Source organism: Rhinolophus hipposideros (assembly GCF_964194185.1).
Source record: "Rhinolophus hipposideros genome assembly, chromosome: 20".
Lineage (NCBI taxonomy): Eukaryota > Metazoa > Chordata > Mammalia > Chiroptera > Rhinolophidae > Rhinolophus > Rhinolophus hipposideros.
Genome location: NC_138066.1, coordinates 52,309,857 through 52,337,347, shown reverse-complemented (window position 1 = coordinate 52,337,347; position 27,491 = coordinate 52,309,857). Strand labels below are relative to the sequence as shown.

Sequence of the window (27,491 nt, the reverse complement as noted above, 5' to 3'; positions counted from 1 at the left end):
TTCGTGTGGGGACGTTCAGATGCTGATTACAAAGCTGGGAAAGGTTATGTGTGAGCTGCTCCCTTCTGACCTGGGACCAGGTCCCTCTTATCTGTAGATGTTGGGTTATCATGGGCCACTGCCGCCTGCAAGTTAGGACTGGAGGGGCAAGGACGGGCAGTGGAAAAGTGTGACCTTGGAGTCTGGCCGGCCTGACCTCGCCCGACTCTGTCACTTCCTAACCTAACCACGTGGCTTAAATCACATGCCCTCGGGGCAGTTCCGTTTCCTCCCCAAGCAGAGGGGAGGTTGTATCTGACTTGACCTTCTTCTCCAAAGCCATCTAGCATGCGGCCACCTAAAAAACACTCAGGTCACGGCTTCAGCGTGCAGTTGCGGACACCTTCATCTTCTTTCAGAGGCGTTTGAGTGACTACTTGTTGTTAAAGAAAACGAAGCTGCCTGAAGTCACGTTTCCAGCCCATCCAGGCTGAGCCAAGCTTTCTGTTTACCAGGTCTGTGGAAGTGGGTGCAGACATCAGAATCACATAGCAAACAGACCTGGAACCTGTGAAGATTCTGCGTTTGTATTCCTTTTTTTTTAAAACAGTGCAAACACGAATGAAAAAACTCTTTTTCAAGGTAAATAGCAGAGAGATTTGCAGGGGAAAAAACAACGCAGGGCTAAGAAACCCAACCAGGCCAGTTCACGTTATCACGTTATCCGTTTTACACCCAAAGAAGGTCTCATTTACGAATGCAAAGTGGAAAGGGAAACGAGTCAGAATCACTGCTGTGACACGATTGTCATTCCAGACTGTGTGTCCACATTGGTGAAACTCCTTTAAAGCATCGACGGCCCACGTGTCCCAGACTCAGCGTCTGAAGACCTCCGGCAATGCAGGATTTTGTGCTGAGATCATGAATGTTTCATGGGAAAATAAACAGCAGCAACAAAGAGCCCTGGGGAAAATGTTGGGTAGTGTTCTTTTTAAACATTCCATCTTTTTTCAGATTCCTTCTGTTGATTTACATTTTTTTAAAATGGAAGCCCCATCGCTTCTTGGCCTTTTGGCTAAGATCAAGTGTAAAAATGGAAGCCCTACATAAAGTTACTTTTACAATAAGGACTGGCGTACATGCGTGCGTGCGTGTGTGTACATATGCGTGTATATGTAAGTATATATTTTTAAGCTCCAAACTGCCCCAGGACCTCTGGAAACGAGAGCTAAGTGTTGTGGCGACAGAATGGGACTCCTTCGTCTGTGGCAACCCAAACTGGAGACTAATCATGGTGACGTGAGACCCCAAGTTAAAGTGGATGTTTTGTCTTGTGTGTAGAGACCTCAGCGCTGGCTGCGACCTTGTGGTGCAGCTGCTGCAGCCCTGGCCAGGCGGCCCCCGGTGACCACAGATTCTGGGGTCCCGGGGAGGATGTAACAGCAACACCCCACTTATCATCCTGCTGCCCCCAGTAATCAGCCTGCATTTTGAGACCAAACATTCTATTTAACATCAAACAACACAGTGAAAGCAAATGGTTCTCCTAACGAAAGGTCGTGCTGACTCCCAGGTCTGTGTACAGTACTCACGCCGTGTCCTCTAAAATCCCTTCCTTCCCTCTCTTTTCTAAACTTGGAGATTCCTCCTTCTCTGCCTGGGCTCCTTCGTGTACACTGAGCATGGACAGCAACCCCAAGCCCAGCCTCGCAGGGCTGTGGCTACCAGAGTCTTCTCTCCGGTCCTTCTTGGAGTTGTATTTTTAGAAGGGCAAAGAGGACTTCGGGCTGTCAGTGACGGTACACGTCCATGCTGAAGTCTGCAGGAGGGGCTGAAAATCTGCTGGCAGAGCAGACAATGCATTTGACCCTGATGATCATTCATCAGCGAATGTCTCTTAAGTTTCCGGGGAGAGGTATCTATCTCTCTGGCTTGTGGGAAAAGTAGCAGGGATCAGAAAAGCTGGAGCCTCTGTACTGAAATTCTCTCCCTCAAACAACACTTTCTCACTCGCCACGGCACGAGAGGATAATTTATGGATAACGGGGTCCAGGCTTTGGCAAAAATAAAGCTCCTGAAGATAAAGCATGGTGAAGCGAACTGGATTCACGAGAAAGCTGACACCGTGGGCCAAGTGCCCCTGTGCATTCCGTCTCTTCTTCAGTAAAGGGTCATGCACTGACCCAGGGTGGGCACCGCCCGGGAGCCGGCCCCTCGGGAATGAGGGAGAATCTGACGTCTCTGGGGAAGACCACACAGAGACACTCTCCTCTTCTGTCACAGTTACTTTCCTTATTTCTGCATCAGCAAGTCAGCTCTCTTAGGTCTTCTCTTTCCCCGAGGGAGTGGATTGTAAATGGAACATTGAAAAAAAGTCGATAGGAGGCCATTTACAAGAGGATGTTCGCCAGACCCGAAAGCACTGGACTTGACATGCTCGGCCTCACCCCCCCCCGCTCTGGAGAGAACGGACTTCACCGCCTCCCGCTGCTGAAATAATGGGAGGTCAGTGGGAGGGCCACAGGCTCCACTCATAAACATTCTGGTAACATCTAACCCGCGCCACTGCCACCCCCGAAATCCTGTCCGTTTGGCTTTCATTCACACCCAGCCACCTTTCTGCACTCATTAAAGGAGAGAATCCTGGCTTCTGCCAATTGGTCAGTTTTCTTTGTTTTGTTGTTATTATTGCCTTTTTTTTTTGGTTTTGAAAATTTGTTTATTTGCTCACAACTCATCTTGCAAACTGGGGATAGTCTTATATTAAGCTGACCCAGAAGCATGTAAGAAGCAGTAACAACTTCTGCCTTCTTCTCACAACATCAGAAAAGCGGTCACCAACCAGAAGCACCAGAACATCTCCAGTGCAACAGCACAGATGATGTTACCTCGTTGCCGACCTGTTATGAGGCAACGCAGGCTACTGCTGCATTTGGACGTCTCTGCCTCCTTCTCCTCTCAGATCCTTTGTGCTGATTCCTGCCCACCGCCCTCCAGAACCAGGTGAAACCTCAGCTCTGTTGCAAACACGTGATCTTCAAAGCCAGCGTGCGACCGACGGGGGCAGTGGACCCACACCAGGAAGGCAAGTGGCTGTGTCCAATGGTGACAGACGGACACGGTTCACCTATTTTTCAAATGACCCTCAGTGGTGGAGCCTCCCACAGCGAGCATGGCCTGGTGAGGCTGGTGGTGCTTCTGGCATCATGCGGAGAGCAGCCTGAGTGAGGACGTCCTCAGACAGGCTGACCAGGAAGCTCGCGATTCCATCCATGTCCCAGAGGCGAGGAACCTCAGCAGCTCTTTGGGGCAGTGATGACTGCACTGGCAGATTCTGCAAACAGAAGACCTCAGGGCAGGGTGCCCTCCACTTCAAAACTGAACACAGACGTAAACACCCTCCTGCTGCTGCAGCTTCTCCCCATGTTCAACCGGCCACCCTGACTGCAGAAAAGCTTTGCCAGGCTCAAGTGAGTCATTAGACCCTGGTGTCTACACAGACTGTGGTTTTAAAACTCTTTTGTCGCTGTCCTTATGTTACGACCCAGCCCACATGCCTCCCCCATGAACACACATTAACTGAAAAAGAAGTTCTGTGAAACCATCTCCTCTTCTCACCTGGGATGGGCGGCGGTATTGGGCCACCACCTCCTGTCTGATCACGAACCAAAGACTTAGCTGGGCGGGCCCCACAAAGTGGTCTGCCAGCCACGGAGTGGGGCACAGTGTGCAGTGTGCAGTGACACAGGCGGCCGTGTGACTGGCCTCTGACCACATGCAGCGTGGGAGCACGTCCAGGACAGGGCGGTGACGGTGCTCGGCTCATTTCATCAGGGACCACAGGTGCCTGGTTTGGAGCCCACGGTGGCCCATTTGTCATTTGCTCAGGGCTCTGCGTGGCCTTCCTCCAGGATTACTTTGCATGTATGGTCCCTGATGCGTAAGGGAGGCATGGGGTGGCTGCTACACCCCAAATTAGTGTTTCCTGGGGGTGGGGGGAGCAGCACATATTTTCCCAGGAAAGCACTTCAGGTATAACTGTGCGGCCAGCTCCCATGACTCTGAAGGTCTGTGGGACTGCTTTCCCAGTGCCATCACCGCCTGCATGCCCCTCCCAGATAAACCACCCCCAGGACACCGCGGTACCTAGCTTCCTTCCATGGGATACGCTCAGCCAGCCTGGCCTGAGCTGGCGGGACTCACCTGTAGCACGATGGGAAGTTGCTCAGGAGGGCTCCTGTTCTCCACGCCCATCGTGAGCCACACCTGGAATGCAGTCAGCTGCTCAGCAAAGAACGGGCTGTGCTGTGGGTGGGCAGAGGAGGCGTGGGTTAGGGACCCGCCCCTCCCACCTGGCCCTCACACCCACCGGCCCGTCACTTCCGTCACCCTTCTGCACCACCGGAGCAGAGCAGGCGGTGAGCGGCGGTTAGACTGATGTACTGTACGGGGGAACCAGCAGAGCGTGTGCACAGACTGGGTGTGGGGACGGACGGGAGAAGGGCCGGAGTCCAGGACGACGCGGGGCGCGGGGCCTGAGCACCGGGAATGGGGGGCCCTGAGCTGAGGCGGGACGGTGGCGTGCGCTGCTGGGAGGAGATGGGGGTTTGCCCACTGGACACCTGCAGGAAGACATCCGGTGCCAGTGGAGCACACGGTCTGCACTTCAGAACACAGGTCTGCGCAGAGCTAGGAAGCAAAAGTGAAATGAGAAAGGGAAGGGCTAGGCTGAGCCTCGGACTCTCCATATTAGAGGCCAAGGAAGTGAGGTGGACCCAGGGCCAGCGGAGGGCGAAGCTGAAGGAGGAGGAGTGGCTGGCAGTGTCAGAGCCTGGGGGCGGGTCTGGCAGGGCTCAGATTTGGAACTCAGTGTGACTGCAGACCATTAAGCACAGTCTTGGGTGGCAGCGGGCCGAGCACAGCTCGGGTGGGCTCAGAATGAAAGGTGATGCAGAGACTCAAGTACAGACAGTCCTTTGAAGGAACTGGCTGAAAGGGGAGGAGAGCAATGGAGTGAGGCTGCAGGAGGAGGGAACGAGGTGGAATCAGGTGATAAAGATTTCATTTAAAGACGGAGGCTGGGGCATATTTGTAAACTGATACAGGACGGTAAGAGGGGGGCTGGTGATGGAGGGCCAGTGATGCTCAGAGGTCGGCTGGTGCCGCTGGGAGCACGGGCAGCTGTCCAAGAACGGGAGATGGGAAAGACCGGCCAGGGGCAGGGCTGTGCGCAGGCATGGGGAACGGGCAGAGGCTCTCTCCTATCGCTTCTATTTCTCAGTGAGACGGGGCTGGAGGATATGGTCTCGGAGGAGGTGCTGGAGTGGGACGGAGCAGAGAGGAGCTGGAAGGGATGAAGGCAGCACTTCAGTCAGACCAACCGGCAGCGTGTAAGGCCCCTGGAGGGTAGAGATCACCGGGTAGTGGGGTATAGCAGGTTTCCCCAGTCCCGCCTAAGGTGTGGGTGCTGGCTCAGAGCGGACAAGCGTGGATGTATCCAGAGGTGCAATTTACTCAGGGACCTCAGAGTGAGGGTACAGGAAACAAAGAGGATGTGAGAAGCCTGCGCCTGACCTGGGATCAATGGGTGAGGCAGGCCAGCAGTGGCACCCAGAGGTCAGGGGGATGGAGGGACAAGCTGGACAGTGGCCATGTGTGTGTAGACGCTGGTGTGTCCTCGCACTGGCACTGTTTCCTGGCGATGGCAAGACAATGGAAACTCCAGAAGAGGCGGCTCCACTGGGAGGGGGACGCGGCCATGGAAGGAGGTCTGGGAACTGAGGCCTGCTGGGTTGTGCTGTCTCATAGAACCATTTTCACTCCATATAGTTCTGCTGTCCAAGCCCCAACTAAAAAGAATTCCCAAATCACAAACCTCTGCCTCCCACCCACTGTCGGTTTTGCCCCACCGTCCTTGTTTCCCAGGGGGAGAGCGGTGGCCACACTTCAGAGGCACAGCTGTGTGTAAGGGAGGGATGCCAGCTGCGATCCCCGGATTCCAGCTGTGTGGACACTCTCAGCCGTGGGCAGGGCCTCCGCGTATCAGAGCCACACTCCAGGTGTGCTCTCTCCACGCCTCCCGGAGACGCCTGGCCATCAGAGCCACCAGGCCCATCATAAACAGTGCGTCACGTGAGAATGCAGAAAACACTCACCACTTGAGAATTTACGTTCCTGCAGAGTCAGCTTACATCAAGTCAATTAAATTTGGAGGGCAGAATGAACTGGAACAGAGCCTCCAAAGTGATTTTCCTGTTTTTCCGTGAATTATTCATCAATTGGTGTAAAAGCAGCAACCTTGTGTAGCGCTCCCTCCCTCCCCACGTCTGGCGAGAACACAGCTGCACGGAAAACCCTGAGTCTATGAGGGGCCGTTGGGAAACCCACATCCATCCTTGTCCTCTCCCTCCCTGTCGAGCTGGCTCCTGCCTGAGAGTTACCAGGCTGTGCACTGCTGGAGAACCTGCTCCAGGCAGAGGGGAAGATGGGTGATTCTGACCTTCCCACCCAGCACAACCAAGAAGGAAAAGCCTTTGCTGCAAGAGTGAGCTGAAGTTGGCATGCTTCCTAGAGCGGCGAACCACGGCGACCGCCAGCACATGCGTGCCTCAGTCTCGTGCATGAGGCTCCACGAGCCCTCTGTGGAGCAGCCCACATGCATCGGACAATGGTTCAAAGCAGATGCTGTAGGCCAGGTCTCCAAGACGCTCTCTGCAGTGTGTCAGTGCTACTGTGCAGAGTACGGGGGGGGGGGGGGGGGCGGGGAAGGTGGAACCCAGGATGAGTGTTTCGGAGGGGAGCTCACACACGTGGTGGGCACAGGCTGAGCCACGTGGCCATGTGGCCAGGGCCTCCCAGGACAACTCTGAGGCAGGCGGTCTGCTCGGCTGTCAGCTCATGGCTCGGACAGTCTGCAGGTCTAACAGGCACCACGTACATGGACTAAACGTGGGTAGCCCGGCTATGAGCACGAAGAGCCAGGCCTGACCACTGGGCCGACCCAGCCGGCCTTGTGCTGTCACATGAGAGAGGAAAGCTGGTTTATCTCTACACACTTCCTGCTCGTCTCACTTGCTGTCCCCGCTCCAAACACACCGATCCTGGCTCCTGTGTGTGCCGACAGGGGAATGATACTCTCGCTACTTATGGACGACCTCGCTGCTCAAGAAGAGACAAGAAACCCCTGCACAGCCCAGAGCATTCAATGTCCAACCACCTGTGAGACCGCTGAGTTCGCAGACGGCTCTCTTTAAACCCTCAGGGAAGTCAGCTGTGCAAGCTTCTTCTCCTTGCCTCTCTCCCTCCACGAACAAACACCAATGCTGACAGGGTCCTTGCGACTGTGAGTAAAAATCCGTCACTTCCCACCGCTGCCTGGAAGACCGAATACTCATATATGCTACGCTTTCTTTTAGTTTTAAGACAGGCCAGTCATTTATAGGAAAATTACTAGAACAAAAGTGAATTTAATAGTTTACAAAATCACTTGTAAACAATATATATAAACAAAACAAAATAAAAATTGAAATTTAAAAAGATACTATTTGCAGCCATATTGATGGATTAGAACACACACTGGTGGTTGCCAGAGGGACGGGGTTGGGGGGATGGGTGAAATAGGTGAAAGAGATTAAAGGGTACAAACTTCTAGTTATAAAATGATTAAGTCACAGGGATATAATTAATGGCACAGAGAAAATACTCAGAAATACTGTAATAACTTTGTAAGGTGACAGAAGGCAACGATTTATTGTGGTGATCACTTCATAAGGTACATAGATATCGAATCTCTGTGTCACACACCTGAAAAGGACATCTGCAGAGTGAAAAAGGTATTCACAATGCATCACAAAGGATTCGTATTCAGAACATATACCAAACCACTACACGTCAATAAGAAACAGATAATGTAAGAGAAAAATGGATTTACAAAGGAGGATATTCCAATGGCCAATAAAAATATGAAACAGGGAAATACAAGATCAAATCTCAATGAAATACCTTTTCACACTAAACTAGAATCACCAAAAGGGGGGGAACCTGGAAAACATCATCGACCAGGATGCAGAGCGAGAACACTGCCCACGCTGCGGGCAGAAACCGCCTGGGACACTGTCTGGCAGCACCCGCTGAGCCAAGGACGCACACCTGTGCCCGAAACTTGCCCTCTAGTGCACACACCTGTCACCAACGCACAAGGCCGGCCTGGACCTGGGCTGGCGAGCGAGGCACTGGCCTCAGGCACAAAACTTAAGAAGGCACCAAACACTCACCCACGGAGGGGAAGAAAACTTGGGTGCAACAGTCAACAGATAAACATTAAGGCAAAAATCCATAATGAACAAACTGAACATTTCACACAAAGGCCCAACCGTCCTGCTTCCTCTTTAGCCTCAGGCGTCAACAGCAGCCGGCAGCCGGCCAGCACCGCTGGTGGGGGCCGCACCCTGGACATGCCAAGTGCCCGCTGGCCCTGGGATGACCAGCGAGCTGAGGAGAGCCGCTGCTGTCAGCAGAGGGAGCTATAATGTGGAGCGGCGCGAACGTGGTGGGATGGGAGGCTGCACTCTTCTGAATACAAGGCCGCGGGCAGTGGCGGCCCTGGGGGAACGCAGTGCCAGGGTGGCCGGGACGGGCTCCAGGGGCTGCTCCATGTGGGTGCTGGTCCCTGGAGTGTGTCCATGCAGCTTGTACTCGTCAGGCCGCGTGCTTACGACATAGGGAATTTTCTATACGTATCTTATGCTTCCCAAATGTGAAAACCATTAAAAAGCTAGCATGAGGTCCACCTCAGTTACCCCGTCCCCTGGTCAAATGTGGTGAAAGTATTCCCCAACGCAGAACACGCTTCCCGCAGATGAGAGATGAAATTCTAAGCTCGCTGACAGGGCAGGGTGCATGGCACAGGAGAAGAAGGCCAGAACAGAGAACTTGGATGCTTTCACATGAGGGCATACGGCTCTGATCTCCTAACGGTACAGAATGAAACCACGCACAGAGCACACGTGTAAAAGCCAAAGTCCTATGAGCTTTTCCAAACCTGGCCTCCGTGGGAGAGCTCAGGCACACGGGAGGGCGGCCTGGCTGCCCCACCCCCACCCCCTGCACCCCTCTGGGTGCCAGCCCCCGGGCCTCCCACCTCCGCCTGTTGCTAGGGGTGCTCTAACTTGAGGACTGTGACTTCTCTTCTCACGGGACTCCCGAGGAAGGGGCCAGGCATCAGACCTGGCATCCACACACAGCAAACACTCAGGAAATGAACCGAGAACAAAACCAAAGGGGGCCGTTCAGGCAGCAGCCCGGGGGGCCCTGGGAGAGCAGCTGGGAGACCCCGGTGGAGTCACTCTCTCAGGCGCCACAAGTAGAATGGCACTGACTCCACGACCGCAGACCCCCTAGGAAATGTGGCCCGGGGCCCACACAGTCCCTGGGGCTGAGCACTGTGCCCTCAGAGGCTTCCAGGCACCGCACAGGGAGCAGCGTCTCAGGGTCACCCACGGTTAAAGGCGGGATGTGGGGCGCGGGGAAAGCAGATTTATGTAGCAAGGTTTTAACAGAAGACACTTCCTGAGAGCTGACCACCTCGGAATCTAACTTTAACCTCTGGCTGACACACTTTTGAACTTCTGACTAAGCACAGTGGGTGCACGAGGCCCGATACCCCCGTGTCCTGGGCGCCTCACCTGACAGGCGCTTTGCAGCCCAGGTGCCCACAGAAGCAGCCCCCAAGGCAACGCACGTAGGACACCCGGAGGGACTCACCCGAAATGCAGTGCCTTCCTCGATGATCGTGGGCAGCTGGGAGAGGCAGATGTCCACAGCGAGGTCCCAGGCTTGCCTGGGGAGAGAAGAGAGGAACGGCCCTGGGCGTCACTGACTGGCTTCAACGAGAGGGCCCCGGACACAGTAGGCATCGCTGTGCCCAAGGCCCCTGGCGGAGGGCACGGGAGCAGGAACAGGTGGCTGGCAGCATGCTCAAAACATTTTGCTGTGACATCGTTTCTTTTTAAAGTGAGAAACAAGTTTGGGGAAAATAAGGGACTTGTCCCACCTTCTAGTGTGGGTCCCACCCAACATGAGCATATCCAGCGCTGTGGCTTGCCCACGCCAAGGGAACAGCTGTGACACTGGAGTGGCCAGACAGCAGCTACGTCACACACCAATGTGCCACAGGAGGCCAGGGTCAGGCCAAGGCGCTTCATCAGGAATGGGCCGGCGTGAGGCCAGGGGGGACCTGGAATGCCCCTCGTCCCACCCACGGCATCCCGCTAGCCCCCCACCACCCCAGACTGCCAGCGCTGTTGGGCCCAGAATCCCTCAGTGGTCTGCACCTGTGCCCAACACAAACCACTTGGGGACGAGACAGGTGGTGCTGGCTTAGCGGGGCCACAGCCTCTCTGACTGACAGCCTGGCTCCGGGCCTGGCACTGCTCATCACACGTGTGAGATGGGCTAACGCTCGAGTCTCCCTTCCAGAGCCCTGTGAGACCCTGAGCTGACAGGAAGGCCTTGGCAGAGTCGCTGGCAGGGCAAGGGACACTCAGAGAGCTGCACCCCTGCCACACGTTCAAGGTCGGTTCTAAACGGGATGCTGGTTGCTGCCTGACTTCACAGCCTGTGACGGCAGCCTGGTTCCATGGACCTCATGGTGCTTCCATTCCTACTTTCCTTTCTTTAGTGAATGGGCCCCTCGTGGAAACCAAGTCACGGTCAGTGCACAACTTAGTTTCCAGTACTGCACACGCTTCTCCAGGGCAATTTCCTCAGACTCAAGGATCCCACGTTCTGTTCACTTGGACTAATGGAACTATGTGTCTGAGGGCACCTTCTCAGATGTCCTCATGAAGGATCAAACAAGGAGAAAAATGTAAACACCCGGGAACACAGTAGGAATTTCAGATGAACAAAAAGGCGTTCCATTATTCAAATACATGAAATGGTTCGTTTTCTCCCAGACTGGCCCCCTCTGCTCAAGCGTGCCCTTCCCCCACCAATCTAATTAAGAGCCAATCAGAAGCTAATCAAATGTGCCCACAGTACAGGCATAAGCAGCTCCCACACGCTCAATAAATGCCTGCGCTGCAGGCAAACTGGTTGTTTAGCAGCCATGAGGGAGGCACTTACTCTTTGTTAAGACAGAAGCAAAGTCAATTATTGCAATTAAGCTCTACAAAGATGCCTTGAGTTTTATCAAATAGAAAGTTTCAGCTTCAGGAGTTAGAAGGAGAAAAGTGTGCACAGTTGGGAGGAGAAGGTGTGAGGTGGGTGGGTGTGGTGGCAGCTGGCCGCACACCCAGCTCCGAGCGGGGCCGGCAGGCACCTGTGGGATCGCCCTCATGTACAGCAGGCTGACGTGCCCTGTCCCATCTCATCACAATCACGAAGACGAAGGATCCTAACCCATTAGAAACTGCCCGCAGGTTCCTGAGCCTGCAACGGGACACGAGACAAAGCACCGAGAGCCAGCTGCCCAGAGAGAGTACTCAGCACCGTCTGCTGTATCTCCCTCAGCCTCCACAAACAGAGAAGCTGCATCAGCCAGGGGTGACCATCCCAAGGAGTGTGACCACTGTCACCATGAGGCCTGTCCTCAGGGCTGGCCCCAACCTAGGTCCACGCACTGGGGACTGCATGCTGCACACATTTTCATGCAGGAAAGCAGCCCAGGATGGCTGTGTTTTCGTTTGTGCACAGAGGCTCGGGAGACTGCCACATGACAGGAAGCCACAGGGCAGGGGTGTCCCTGAGGTCACCGGGACCGATGCAGACGAGCTGCTCGGGGCCATAAACTGTAGGGGCGCAGCTGTCTGAGTGACAGAGGACAGGAGGGCAGAGGGAACGAGTGAGGACACCTGAGACCCGCTGACACCACGTGGTCAAACCTGACTACCAGCGCAGGGGAAGGTGCAGGATGCCTGAGGGGACGTGTGGAGAGCATGGCGGGCGGGCGCTCGCAAGCCAGCCGCCCTCTCTGGGCCACTGGTGGTTTACACAAAAGGAAAGGGTCAGATTTGAGAAGCTCAGGGCCCCACTACACTGCACACCTGCACGGCACAGTGACCTGCTCCTGCTGAGAACGCATCCATCAGAATGCGCTGCGTCTGCCAGGGTGCAGTAATCACAGGGGGTGTGGCGTCTGGACTTGGGTTCTCACTGAGGGACAGGGAAACGAGTCCTTCAGGTCCCGAGGCCCTGCTTCCGGCACCGGCCGTGGGGGCTGGGGGCGTGTGCTGTGTGCTGCGGGCTCAGCAGTGTTCCGTGGGGCGCTGCGCTGCTTGGATCATCACGGCCCGCATTTCAGGAAATGGGCCTGAGACGCTGCCGCGACCGCCTGAGGAGGGGCCGGAACGACAGCCTTCCAGGAGCGCGGCCTCCAGCTGCACCCATCAGTCAGCGAGCATGGCGCCCTCGGTGGCACGGAAGGTATAGGTCATTACCACCGAGAACCACGAGGGTTCCAGGACCGGCTGAAATTGGAAGTGAAAGGGAACAGCTCCCTTACGGCTTCGCATCAAAAATTAAACAGGAACAGGCCCTGAGCAGTTCATCATTAGCACCCCGCCCGAGGCCAAGTGTAAATGGGTATTACTCTGTGCTTTAACCTCAATTTTTGTTACGCTTTGTTCCCTTCTTCTCCTGCCAGGAATTCAACCTCTCCATCACCACCCAAGGGATATAATGACTGCGGGGTGAATTATTGGTTCCCAGCGCAGCTCTGACTACCTTGGCGGAGCGCTCCCTGGGGACCCACAAGCTTTGGTCCATTAATGGGCAGGGGAACGCTCTGGGCACCGATTTCAAGCGTTTCATCAAGGGAACAAGCTGTGCCCAAAACCCCTGGTAACTCCAATGGTGACGAGCCCAGTCTGGCGTTGACACAGCGACCTGCTGGTGCCCAGGCCTGTTCTCCCATGTTGGCCCTTGTAGCTGCCCCCCCCGCCTCTCCTTTTTGCTCTCTGCTCAGCTCTGGTCGTGGCTGTTCCCAGCACAGCACACCATCAGCTTTCCTCTCTGCAGCTGAGCACATTGCACGGAGGCCACTTTACACCTAGAGAAACATGTCCCAAGACGTGGACTTGCTGCTGGCGGGCCAGGTGGACGCCACATTGCCCCCTCCTCAGGGACCTGCATGGCATGGTGAAGCCCTAGTGGCCAGAAGGCCCTTTACACGGGGCAGCCCGTTTCCTGTTGTACCTAGTTTTCCGGCCATGGGCAGATGCGGCACTGACCCCAACTCAGCTCTTCTGCCTATCTTCCTTTTTTCTTTTTTAAAATAAAAGATGTTTTATAAGTCTGGTTCAGAAGGAACAGACAGGATTTCAGGCACCACTTTTCTCATGGGAATAAGGCTCTTCTGAAGATCTACTCTTCCAGAAACGTGGGTCCTCGTTCTAATTATTCATTCCAAGTCTTACAAAGGCTTTTCAAACAATTCTCATCCAATTCTAGTCTTCACGGATTTGTGGAAATGGGATTTGCCGTGCTCTGCCATTCCGTTCACACATGACTGAAGTTGCTACATGGCTGTGTCTTCCGGAGACCTGGCTTCCTACTTGTGAGCTTCGCCACATCAGCGTTCTCTGTATTAGTCTGTAAACTCCTAAAAAGCTTAGGTATGATGCGTGTTTTAACCTTTTCTGGACAGCACAGTGCAGCTTTCTTTATTGCACAGATAAGAATGGGAGTTCCCGATTGTCCTTTAGTGAATGAGAGGCAGTTAGCTTACAAATCCTCTTGGTTCTCTGAGCTTCCAAGATCAGAGAAAAGGGGTTGCACACATATTTAAAAAAAAAAATCACCAGCTGGGGCCGGCCCAGTGGCTCAGGTGGTTGGAGTTCTGTGCTCCTAACTCCGAAGGCTGCCGGTTTGATTCCCACATGGGCCAGTGGGCTCTCAACCACAAGGTTGCTGGTTCAATTCCTCGACTCCCACAAAGGAGGGTGGGCAGCGTCCCTTGCAACTAGCAACGGTAACTGGACCTGGAGCTGAGCTGCGCCCTCCACAACTAAGACTGAAAGGACAACAACTTGAAGATGAATGGCACCCTCCACAACTAAGACTGAAAGGACAACTTGACTTGGGAAAAAGTCCTGGAAGTACACACTGTTCCCCAATAAAGTCCTGTTCCTCTTCCCCAAAAAAGTCTTTAAAAAAAAAATCACCAGCTGAAATAAAGCTGACCATAAAAACACACCGTAAAATGGTTTTCAGGTTAAACCTAAGTGAATGGCTCTTCTTAAATACTTGTACTGGGGTTTCTCCCATGGATGGGTACAAGTGAGACTCGTTCTCCTTTTACCACCCCTTTCAGCACTTCCTTAGACTTTGCACTAAAAAGCAAGGAAACAGGAGGAAACTGCGAGCCTTCAGATGTACTGTCGAGATTCAAGACAACTGACGCTGTGGTTATCGTCCGACTACTAATTAGTGTTAACGGCAGTTCCCCAGTTTTGGGGGAAAGGTGTAATCGACATCTATGAAGACCACACTCGTGTGTATCTGTGCAGGGACGTGTGCAGGCATACGTGCGTGCATACATGTGTGCATGTGTGCACACATACGTGCATGCACATGTGTGTGCAAGCAAGCATGTGTGCGTACGTGCAGTAAGCACATGGACTGGTCACAAGCCCACAGGTTAATTCTCTGGAGCTCACTTCTTCGTGGGCTCACTTCATGAATCCAGCCGGCAGATTCTTTTCCCAGCACCCGTCCCTCGGAGGCACCATCCTGCCCCCGAGTGACAGAATCACGGGGGCTCCAGGGCGAGGGGCCCTTCCAGTCCTGAAACACCCCGAAGCTGCCTGCTGGCCAACAACTGTGCGCAGGACCTCATTCCCTGTTAGCAGCACCCAGGTCTCCGAGTTTGGTGGCCAGTGTCCCTGTCTGGGGGCACCTAACGCCACAAACCTCAGCAGTACGAGCACAGCACGAGAGCACCCACGCTATTTAGGGAACAGAGCTGTCCGTCTGCAGCAGGCCGGCGTGCCACTTACCACATCGCGTGCATGTAGGTGGGGGGCAGGCGGGGGCTGCTGACCGGGGTGCAGTTACATGACCTCATCACCCTTTCTGCCAGAAGAAAATTTCGAAACAGACTAGCCACCAACAGGTCCTGTCTGAAGAGCTTCTGGAAGAGATCTGAGGACAGAGAAAAGATAAAAAGGCATCTTCAGTGACTCACGTCCAGCATTTAAAGACAAATACACAAATTTACTTCCATCAAAAATTTTTACAAGCAAGTTGGGACTAACAGGTACATTTTCCACTGTCAGTACGTAAGTATACACTCACATACGTAAATATGGATGAATTCCCAAACCCAGCCAATCGACAAGTCTACCGCAGTGATTGTGGCTTGAAGGAACATGGACAGTGCCAGTGATTATGGAAGACGAGCCCTGAATCTGCCTGGAGAGCAGCAAACTCCTGTGGGGCTCACACGGCACCTGTCACGTGGCCCCGCTCACTCTCACGGAGAGCTCCTGTGGCTCCTTCCCTTCTGCCTTTCGTTCCCCCATCGCTCTCCTCACTGGGGAGAACCCCTGCTCCATCTCTCTCCTCTTATGTCCCCCCGCCCAGGCCGGGGCTGCAGCCTCACCCCGAGGGAGCACGTTCCACGCGATGGTGTCGGTGATGGCCGTGAAGATCCAGTTCAGCTCGCCCAACGGGGTCCTCCTGTCATTCAGCCGGCCGGGGATCCTAGGAGACACAGTGGGTCCATCAGTGACTACCGAGCCAGGAGACGGAGGGAGGGGACAGTGGGAAGGAGAGGACAGGGGAACACAGAGCTTCCACCAGAGGCAGGAGAGGCTTGGCTACCCTAGGACAACGCCATGGCCTCGCCGTGGTTTTCCAGACTCAGACTTCCATCTTCATACCTGAAATCCACCTCCACCTGCCGCTTTCTTCCCCTTCCACACCTGTACAAAAGCCGTTTCTCTGGCTGCCCCGAGACGTACGGAGCAGGCCCGATGGCAGCACACAGTGTCCCTGTGGCTCCCGTGTCTGAGACACGAGCCATGCAATAGGTCCCACAGGCAGCCCGTGGCCTTTGCCACCAAGGAGTCTGCAGCACAGTGCACGGCCCGGCCCCACCTCCGGCACAAGGGCACGTCCAACCCCCAAGCCGAGGAGGGTGCTCGTCCTAAGGCCCACTCACCGCCCGTCCGCTCAGCACTATGTCTGAGCTCCTACAGGGGGCGAAGCACTGTTCAGCACCGGACGTCACCACTGTCACTACATGTGAGGGCCCTGCTCTCGTGGAGCTTAGTCTGGTAGGAAGGACTGATGTGCAGCCAATGCCCAAGTGCAGAGAGCGGGCAGGAAGGGAGCAGGGTGGCAAGGGGGTCGGTGACAGTGGGCCCCGCCAGGACGACAGCACGGCAGCCAAGGGCAGGGCCGTGGGGCGGGCGAGCCTGAGGCTGCGCAGCGCGTCACACTACACCACCTGACGTGGCACGTTGAGTCACACGTGACAGAAAACGCTTTTTTCTCCCCAAAGGAAAATGATCGCAGCAACTCGGTTCAGAGACTAGAGTGTAATTCGCTACTGAGAAGAGTTAACTGGTTAATTATCGCCAGTGCAGCAACCCATTTGACGGCACCCTCTTCGCATGAATAATGTGCAGAGAGGCCGGATGGCAGCACCAGGCGTAGCTGAGCAGAGCTCACCTCCCAGCGTGACTCTGCATACGGGTTCCTTCCTGCCACTACATGCCTCCTCCTTCAGGACCAGAAAATTCTCCTTCTTTACAAAAGTAGGTTTTGTGAGACGACAAGAAAAAGATGAGATGGGCAATCAGTAAAATATTTGAAATAAAAAAGCATGATTGCTCACAGAATGTCAGAAGTCTCGAATCAACGCTTTCCAGAATCAAGAAAGTTCCACCTCCACAGGGAAACCTCAGTTTACCCAAACCGGAAGGTTTGCTAACGCAGTCAAGTGAGTGATCACGGCACCGCTTATTTAAAAGCAGTTTTAACTGGCTCTGTGGTGGCACCTTTAGGGATTCCCACCCTTTAAGGGAAGTCAAGTCTCCAGCTGAACACTTGGCGCCAGGACAACGGCACATCACAGCCCCCTTCTGTAGGACGCTCCTTTCTCCACCTGCTCTCTTCGGAAAGGAGGCCTATGGCTGCAGGGCACAGGCTTGGGGGCAGGAGCCCTGCCGTCAACCCTGCAGCAGGAGCTGCAGCTCTATGAACAGCAGGCAGAGCAAAGCCGAGCGCCCCACTCCCGAGCAAGCTGCACCCGAGCTGGGCCCAGCAGCTCGGCGAGGGTGGGTGTACCCCAGGAGAAAACATCTCTGGATCAAATGCAAACAGCCCAGGAAGGCGTCTGACCAGTGTTCTCATGCTCGGCCCTGAGTGAGACGGGCATGTGGGGCAGAGTCTAGGGAAAGTACCACAGTGGGGCTTCTGTGTCCCCTCCCGGCATATGTGGGGCAACATGCACAGAGCCCTGCCGACCAGGGAAGCCCCGGGCCTTGGTGACTGCCCAACCTCAGCCTCCAGCGGGTCTGATACCGGTCTCAAAGCCCCCACCCTAATGCACGTGCTTGCTCTTGCCAGGGGGGAGCCCATCCTAGGACGAGCGGACGTGGAAACCAAGCCAGTCCTATCAGGCACGACTTGGGTGACCTCCTGGAAGCTGAGGGCGAATTCCAGACCTTCCGGAGCAGAGCTAGGTCCTCACACTCAGACGAGAACCTGCTCCACATCTGTGGACAAACCTGTTCAGGCCGTGTCAGCCTTAAATCCGTATGTCGTCCTGGGTGCAGCGATGGCGGCCCAGGAGCACCAGCGCGCCTTCCCCGGACTGAAACACCCTGAGCACACGGGGGCCGGCCGGCCATGCACGGGTATCCCCCCACGGAGGCGTGCTTGCTTTGTCCCCATCTCTATGACACGTTCGTACACACGACGGAAACACCCATGAGTGCCAGTGACACTGCTCAGCGATGCTCCCGATGAGCTCATGAGTGAAAACAAGGCCGATTAGAAGTAAATGTGTGTCTGTTCATGTAGGAAGCTGCTTTGGGAGCATGAGCCTTTGGAAAGGACAGATACAGGAAGGTCAGAAAACGTGTGTGTCCTTCCTCAGTAATTCTACTTCCAGGAGTGAATCCTAAACTGGAAACGAAGAACGGGAAACAGACATGCAGTTTTCTGGAACAGCGAGAAGTCAGGCACTACCTGTGTCACCAACCAGAGAGAAAATGATTAGGGAACAACCACAATGAAACAACCACAAGCTGCTCGACTGCTGTTTCTGAGGATATGAACAGCATGGGAACAAGCTTGTTTGTACCACTGAGAAGCAAGGCAGGCACTGCAGCTCATAACCACACAGCATACGTGCCCGGAGGGGTGGCCAAGAGGCAAACTTGGGGCGTGCTTCTGGGACGCGTCTGTGTGCACACAGGCTGTGATACGCGGACCCCACTGAGCAAGAGGGAACAAACCGAACCCCGACTCCCTGGCCTCCCTGCGCTGAGCCCTGGGTGGGACTCACCATCAGGGCAGGGGGAGGTACAGCGGGCAGCTGGAGGTCACAGGATGGCACTGCCCAGGAAGACAGATGGCCGGCCACAGTGTTTCAAGCGTGGACTAAGCAGGGCACAGACGTGAGCCAGGCCACCTTCAACCAGGTGAAGGCGATGCAGCCTGGGCTGGTTCCTGGGGTCTGACCCCGAGGTGAAGGAGCTGCCGGCCAGCCATGGGTGGCCACGCCACCAAGAGGAGCGGAATTCGGCCCTTGTCACCTTAGGGTCAACGTGTACTTAGGAGTGTTTTTGAAATTCTTATCTGTGTCAATCACTGGCAGATGAATGCGAACTAGACTCCACCACGACCTCCTGAAAGTTCCACTGGCCTCTTCCACGGAGCCCACTGTGAGTCACCGACACTGCCACCTGCCCAAATGATTGCAGATGGTCTGGGAATCCTTTAAAGTGACCGGTGCCCCACCAGTCCGAGACACGTCATCTCCACTTGGGGACACCACCCTTTCTCGGGAGGACAAACTTTCCACCTTTTTCTGTCATTTAGAATTAAGCCCCTTCAGGAACAGTGTGTTTCTGTTTTCCTTTCTGTATCAGATCCTAAAGCATGTCAGAACCCAGCCTCTCTGGAGGCCCCTGGACGAGGAAACCAAGCCAAGCAGTGGGCACCACCAGCACTCACGTGGGCGCCCAGCACTGGGCACCACCAGCACTCACATGGGCACCCAGCACTGGGTACCACCAGCACTCACGAGGGCGCCCAGCACTGGGCACCACCAGCGCTCACATGGGCGCCCGGCACTGGGCACCACCAGCGCTCACGTGGGCGCCCGGCACTGGGCACCACCAGCACTCACGTGGGCGCCCAGCACTGGGCACCACCAGCGCTCACGAGGGCGCCCAGCACTGGGCACCACCAGCGCTCACGAGGGCGCCCAGCACTGGGCACCACCAGCGCTCACGAGGGCGCCCAGCGTTGGGTACCACCAGCACTTACATGGGCGCCCAGCGCTGGGCACCACCAGCGCTCACATGGGCGCCCAGCGTTGGGCACCACCAGCGCTCACGTGGGCGCCCAGCGTTGGGCACCACCAGCGCTCACGTGGGCGCCCAGCAACGGCCTCTCTGCTTCCGGGCCTTACACAATGAGGAGGCAACTGGAGGTGCCGTCCCTCACCCTTTGCTTATCCGTCTGCACAGCTCACCACCATGGCCATCATCTCCTCCCAGGCGTCACGTATCCCTGAGGATTCAGTTTCATCGAAGCTCAAAACTGCAGATGGCTCCCTCGCCTGCTCTCCGGTCCATTCCAGGCTTCTTGCAACACCACCTGCCTTTGCTCCCCACTCCTGCGGTACCCTCCATGGCCCCCAACAGGCATTTCTGCCGCAGTGACACTGTCACGGTGATGGCACACAGTGACACTGTCATCCGGCCCTTAGCGGGTCTGTCCAGGGGTCTGCGGGCTTCTCTGTTTAGACTGCAGGGTTTTCGATGGCTTTCTGGCTACTGCTCCTTTAGCAGAATCTCCCTCCAAACACAGGTGGGCAGAGTCCCGCGGCTGGAGAGGGAGGGTGGGGAGCGCACCTGCTTGCCAGCTGCCCACGTGTCCCCAGACGGGCAGGGGAGGCCTCAGAGGAACAAGGGCAAAACCACCGCTAACGGAGTCCTGAGTCCCCGAGTCCCATACAGGGTTCCCATGGCCTTAAACTGTCAGTCACGGCCCAGAAACCCGGAAGCTCGTCCCCAGTCCCTCCCCTGCTCCCCCAGGCAGGCCCCTCACCTTGCACTTTGTGGCAGGCATGGAACTCGTTGGTCGCGCCTGGACAGCCTTCCCACCCGCCTGAGGCCCTCTGGCTCAGTCTTCACCACCATCGCTCCACCCTCACCATCTCCAAACGATCGTGACGATGACAGCCTTGCTTGGGCTCCTCTCACCTGGGACTGGACGCAGCCTGCATCTTCCTTTGACTGACGCTGGCGCTGCCCTCCTCACTCACCGCTCTCCTGCTTGGGTTTAGTACCATCGCTCACGCATGTGAACTGTCTGTGTCACTAGATAAGTTCCTGAGGGGCAGTGACTCACTTTCCTCGACACAATCGATTCCTTGCAGTTTCCAGCTCACGGCTCAGCACACAGCACGATCCCCACGCCCAGACAGCTCATTCCTGTTACGTCCCTATTTAAAGACTGCTCCTCCTGTGGGATGCGGCTGACGTGCCCCGCCAGGACCCCTGCTCAGCATGTGGGTAGGTGGCAGGAGACTCCACGAGGCTAAGGGACAGGCCTGGCGCTGTCCCAGTATGTGGGCGCTTCTGCAGGACGTCCTGCGCCGTACAGCTCAGGCTGGGCGGGCGGAGGCCTCGCTGGCCTGGCCGCGGGGCCGGCTTCCTTCCTGCCTCCCTCCCATGCTGCTCCCCAATACGCCTGAGTCCTCTTCCCTTAGTGTCTGCACCCCAAACCACAAATGGGCACAGGGGCATGTCGGGGACTCCGTAATTTGTACTTATTTACTTTCTTCATGTTACATTCTATTTCTGCCCAGTTTCCTCTTGGACCAAATGTGCCCTTTCCTGCTGCACTGAACTTGTCATTCTCAAATAGCCAGACTGCCCTCAGACCTGGGCAGACAACCCTCCTGCCTTCCTGGCTCAGAGGACAGTCCCGGGGGGGCTCCTCCCATCCCTGCCGCGGGACCCGCCAGGCTTTGAGGTGACTGTTCTGAGGTTCACACAGAATTCTGCAGGTATCTTAGCTGTGAATGGCTGTCTTCAACTCAGCTTGGAGCTCTCTGAAAGCACCGAGGATGCCCTTCATTGGCTAACCCGGTGCTCAGTACCAAATGGCTAATTATGACAGACGCCCCGTGCATATCTGATGAGGGTGTCTAGGAGCCCCCAACGCAAGAGCATAATAAGCTCTGAGCAAATAAATTGGGAAGTGCAAGACTACGATTTCCAAGAAAATGACACAAACTCACTAAAAATACCCCAGTGGTAAGAAGACAAATCATCCCAAATTGCATCATCTAAGCACCGCTAGTAACGTTTTGGTGATTATCCCTCCGGATATCTCAATGCGCAAAATAGGGTAATTTTAAATGCGCTGAAATGACACTATGTAAAGGGATTCTGCATTTCTGTTTTAAAAAAAGCCTATAAATACATTGAGGAAAAAGTCTGGAAGAGTATGCAGTGGAGTATTAACCGTGATTATCTTGGCATGGTGGAGATTATGGATGATTTTAATTCTTTTTCCTTATCTGTATTTAATATCTCTCCTATGCTGAAAACATACTATTTGCATAACAAATAAAAATAAAAGTTTAAAAAATAAATAAATGGGAGGCTACAGCAAGTTTTCTTGTAAAGGGAAGGTATTTTAAAATACATTATTTTGTAAAATTCTGTCATCTCACATTCAATTCAAATAAAGCAAAACATACCTTTACATGGGCTACGTTAAATGACTGAAAATGGTGGTGCAGGGAACCTTAGGCCAGTTCATGTACTTAATGCAAATAACTCTTTAGAAATGCTCCATGACTAAGAAAACAGGGAGGTGAACCTAGCAATTTCTTCTAAAATCATTCTTTTAAATATCCCAGTCAGTACCTAATGGTTAGATATCTGGTAAGACAAAAACCATACACACAAGATCAGTGGTTCCCCACCCGCAGGGGCTGGAGAAAGGGAGGAGAGCTCCCAAAGTCACTGGAAAGAAGCTGCGAATGTGTACCTGTATATCGTATGCACATACATTGTCTCAATCGGTGAATGCGATACTGAAAACAGATACACACACACACACACACACACACACACACACACACACACATACATACAATCTCAATCATTACAAAACCACAACTGAGTGGGGAAAGAATACTAGAAATGAAGGTTGGGAACTACTGCACTAGACAGTACATTAAAAACATTTAAAAAAATTTTTCACTTACAGTTGACATACAATATTAGTTTCAGGTGTACAGCACAGTGATTACACATTTACATAACTTACGAAGTGATCACCCTGATAAATCCAGTCCCCATCTGACACCACACATAGTTATTACCGTATCATTGACTCTGTTCCTTCTGCTGTACTCTCTATCCCTGTGGCTATTTTGTAACTACCAATCTGCACCAATTATGCCCCTTTCCCACTTCATTCACCCTCCCAATTCAGTAAAGAAAATGTTTAACCGGTAACCATCAAAATGTTCTCTATATCTATGAGCTTGTTTCTGTGTTGATTGTTCATTTATCCTCTTCTCTAGATTCCACTTATAAGTGAAATCATATGACGTTTGTCTTTCTCTGTCTGACTTACTCCACTAGCACAATACCCCCTAGGTCCATCCATGTTGTTGCAGATGGCAAGATTTCATTCTTTTTTATGGCTGAGTAACATTCCATTGTATATTATGTACCACCTCCTCTTTATCCATTCATTCTTCGATGGACACCCGGCTGCCTCCAATCTGGGCCATTGTGAACAATGCTGCAATGAACATATGGGTGCACATGTCCCCTCAAAGTAGTGTTTTGGGTTTCTTCAGATAAATACCCAGAAGTGGGATTAGGTCCTTCTTTGCCTTTTGTTATAGACTTTGTTTTAAAGTCTATTTTGTCTGGTATAAGTATTGCTACCCTAGCTTTTTGTTTGTTTGTTTCCATTTGCACGAAATATCTTTTTCCATCTCTTTACTTTCAATCTGAAGTAAGTCTCTTGGAGGCGGCATACATGAAGGTCTTGTTTACTTATCTATTCAGCCACACTATGTTTTTTGATTAGAGCATTTAATCCATTTACATTTATAGTAATTTTTGATAGATATGAAGTTATGGCCATTTTATTATTCATAATTTTGATCTTTACTTCTTCTCAAAGAAGTACCTTTAACATTTCCTGTAATACTGGCTTGGTGGTGGTTAACTCCTTTAGCTTTTTCTTGTCTGGGAAGCTCTTTATCTGTCCGTTGATTCTAAATGATAGCCTTGATGGGTAGAGTAATCTTCATTCTTGCTTTTCATCACTTTGATCATTTCGTGCCAATCCCCTCTGGCCTGCAAAGTTTCTGTCGAGAAATCAGCTGACAGCCTTATGGGAGCTCCGTTGTAGGTAACTAACTGCTCTTCTCTTGCTGCCTTTAAGAGTCTCTCTTTGACTTTAACCTTTGGCATTTTAATTATGATGTGTCATGGTGCTGGCTTTTTTGGGTTGATCTTGTTTGGAACTCTCTGCACTTCCTGGGCTTCTACGTCTATTTCCTTCTCCAGGTTAGGGAAATTTTCAGTCATCATTTCTTCAAACAGGTTCTCAATTCCTTGCTCTCTCTCTTCTCCTTCCAGTACCCCTATGATGCAAATGTTATTACACTTGATGTTGTCCCAGAGGTCTCTTAAACTATCCTCATTTTTTAAAAATTATTTGTTTGTTTTGCTGCTCTGATTGGGTGTTTTACCAAATCCTTATCTTCCAAATCCCTGATTCGATCGTCTGCTTCATCTAATCTTCTGTTGATTCTCTCTAATGTATTCTTCATTTCAGTTATTATGTTTTTCATTTCTCACTGATTCTTTTTTATGCTTTCTATCTCCATTTTTGAATGCTTCCTGTCTCTTTGTTGAAGTTCTCACTGAGACCACTGAGCATTCTTATAACCAGTATTTTGGACTCTGCATCTGGTAGGTTGCTTGTCTCCATTTTGGTTCATTTTTCTAGAGCTTTGTTCTGTTCTTTTATTTGGGACATGTTTCTTTACTTCCCCACTTTGGCTGCCTCCCTGTTTGTTTCTATGTAGGGCTGCTATGCCTCCCAGTCTTAGTAGACTGGCCTTATGTAGTAGGTGTCCTGTGGGTCCCAGTGGCACAGTCTTCCTGGTCACCTGAGCCCAGCGCTTCAGGTGTGTCCCTTGTGTGGGTTGTATGTGCCCTCTTGTTGTAGTTGAGTTTTGGATGCTGTTTGCACATTAATGGGAAGGATTAAGCCTCTGGCAGATTGGTTGTGAGGACTGGCTGTGACTACAGTGGAGGAGCTGTTGTGCAGGGGCTGACCCTATGGAGCAGGGTTTGCCTTAGCAGGGCTCTGGTGCCTTCTCAGTCTGCCCTTTTCATGTGTCTTTTTGTGTAGGTGGTTGGGTGGTGCTCTGGTGTGGTCTGAAGCTGGCCACCAGGTGTGTTGGTTTTGGAGCCTCTTGGGAGGGGCTCTGGTGCAGCAAGGTCCGCTGCTGCCTGTGTCCTGCCCATTTGGTGTGAGCTACAAAGTGATATGCAGATGGTGGCCAGGTGTGCTGGGCTTGGAGGTGCCTGGGGGAGGCTAAGCTAAAAATCGAGGCTGACTGCCGCTAGTGCTGGGCATGGTGCTGCTCAGCCAGAAGCTGCTTGGTTGGGGTTTGTGAACGTTTGAGGGATTTTAGTCAAGTCTGCAGCATGAGCCAAGACAAACCACTTTTATGGAAAAGCTATTGTAACTGGTTTGGGTGTGCTCACAAGTTGGTTGGAGCGGGGTCTCAGGGAATCACCAGGGCAGGAAGAACAGAGTTATGTTAGCTAGGTTGACGGAGACTCGGATATGGCGCCCACCTGTGCCTGCACTCTGGGTGTGGGGAGGGCTCAACAAGGAACAATGGCTTCTGCCAGCACTTCTGTCTGGGAGGAAGCTGCCCCTCCAGCCCTTGCCCTGCAGCCAGGCAACTCAGTTCCTCCCTGTATGTCCCTGGAGGTTTTGGAGCTGCTGCTGGCCCAGTGTAGGAGCTGAGAGCAGTAAGTCTTTGTGTGGGCCCTTTAAGAGGAGCGCCTGGGATTTCAGCAGCCCTCCATCTCACTCAGCCACAATCTCCTTGGTTTTTGCAGCCAGAAATTATGGGGAATTCTTCTGGCACTGGAACCCTGGGCTGGAAAGCCTGGTGTGGGGCTGGGATCCCTCACTCCTCAGGGGGGACCTTTGCAGCTGAGATATCCCTTCATTTTTAAGCACTGCACATTGGTGTGGGACCAGCCTGTTCCCCGTCTCTGTTGCCTAACCAATCTGGATGTGATTTCTTCTGTTCATCCTTAGTTATAGGAATTCTGTTCAGCTAGACTTCATGTGATTCCAGTGATGGTGGTTCTGTAGTTCAGTTGTAATTTTATTGTGGTCGTGAGAGGAGATGAACACAGTGTTTACCTACTCTGCCGTCTTGACCAGAATTCCCAACAGCACAGTTTTTGAAAATATTTTTTCGTATACTGACATTCTCCTGAATCAAATCAAGCCACATATCTATAATATTCTTTCTCAATATTTCTCTTCACTTGAAATTGTGCCCAAGTCAACACTCTTTAATGTTACATTGCATCTGAGTAGTCAGAGGAAGATCAGAAAGTCTGCAGTAAGAAAGCCTGGTTGGAAATGGAATCACATCTGTTTAAATGTGGAAATCTGGTGGACACTGAGGTGTAATTCTCAACGCTGACTCAGACACTCAGCTGTGACTCCATCTAGAGAGGAGTCTGCTGGGCCCTGAGTAACATCTAACCTTGGGGCGTGTGGTTCAGCTAATCTCTTAGAGTTAGATGACGTCCTGGGTTCCCTTCCTGGCAATGGCAGATTAGGTGACTCAGACCATCCTCCTACAGGAACAACTAGAAAGGCTGTGTGTGTGCAGAAACCTTTCTGAAGGCAGTGGGAGGCTAGCAAGGCCATGAGGAAAGATGGGACCAAGAGCTGAGATGGGAAGCCCAATTTGAACCAGCACGGGAACAACCTTTCTCTAGGAGACAGCTGACGGTTTCAAAAGCAGGATTGAGAGGCAGAAAAACTGGGCTGAGCTTGGCAGACTCAGGGGCTGGAGAACAAAATGAGCTGCAGAGCTGCTAAGGAGACGGAGCGCTGATAAAACTCCTCAGGCTTTGAGCTGGGACTCAAAGGATGAGCTAGAAATAACTCAGACCTCACAGCCTCAAATTACCCCAAATCTCTGTACAATTTTCAATTTGCAGCATTCAATAAAAAATAACCAGGCACTTACTAGCAACCTAAATATACGTTGGAAACCAAGACAAACAACTGGGCAAAGAAAGGGATGAAAAGAGGGCTCAGATAACGGCAATAACAGAGTTTACAATAATTTTTCCTTACATGTTCAAAGAATTAAGGAATACAGTGGAAAACTTTGGCAGAGAATTGGAAACTATAAAATAACCTCTGGAAATACTAGAACTTCAAGAACTTCAAAACACATTATATTAAGAAACCAGTAGATGGGTCAGAAAAAAGCACTCAAGTGTAAAGAGACAAAAGGTTGGAACACAAGAAAAAGTACATAAGAAATAGAGTGGGAATTGTGTAAGATCTAAAACACACATATTAGAGTCCCAAAAGGGGAGAACAGAGGGAATGGAACAGAAGCAATATTCAAAGATATAATGGCTGAGAATTTTCTACAACTGAGAGCGATATGAAGGCACAATCTCTTGGTACGCTCAGGCTGCCACAACATTACATCATAGCCTGGGTGGCCTAACCCACTGAAATTTACTTTCTTAAAGCTCTGGACCCTAGATGTCCAAGATTAGATGCCAGCATGGTCAGGTTCTGGTGAAGGCTCCCTTCCCCGCCTGTAGACTGCTGCCTGCTTGCTTGTGTCCTCAAATGGTGGGCGGGGAGAGAGAGCTCTGGTCATGGCCTCTTCTTATAAAGACACTGACCTCATCCTGGGGCCCCACCCTCAGGACCTCATCCAACCCAAGACTATACTCCAAATACTATCACAGTGGGAGTTAGGGCTTCAGCATATGAATTTGGGGGGGACACAATTTAGTCCATAGCACTGAGGTTTGGGAAATGCTATCGTCAAAAGCAGGACAAATACAAAGAACGTCCACATACGCACATCAAAACAAAACTGCCAAAATCCAAGACAAATTCTTACAAAACGTCAGAAGAAAAACTGCGTATAACCTTCAAGGGAACATGTATTAGTGAGGGTCTAGTCAGGAGACAAAAACTATGCCAGTAAA

General features: G+C 52.6%; 1 protein-coding gene across 5 annotated transcripts in view; it reads right to left on the bottom strand.

Annotated features, from left to right (window-relative positions):
- Positions 1-27,491, bottom strand: part of RPTOR (regulatory associated protein of MTOR complex 1) — a 277,048-nt gene that overhangs the window by 64,372 nt on the left and 185,185 nt on the right. For all 5 annotated transcript variants that reach the window (XM_081029345.1, XM_081029341.1, XM_081029343.1 and 2 more), the window contains exons 8-11: positions 15,581-15,681; positions 14,976-15,120; positions 9,742-9,817; positions 4,183-4,284 (exon numbers count right to left, since the gene is read on the bottom strand). In XM_081029345.1, coding sequence (XP_080885471.1) covers positions 4,183-4,284; positions 9,742-9,817; positions 14,976-15,120; positions 15,581-15,681 — 424 coding nt within the window. The remainder of the gene's footprint in view (positions 1-4,182; positions 4,285-9,741; positions 9,818-14,975; positions 15,121-15,580; positions 15,682-27,491) is intronic.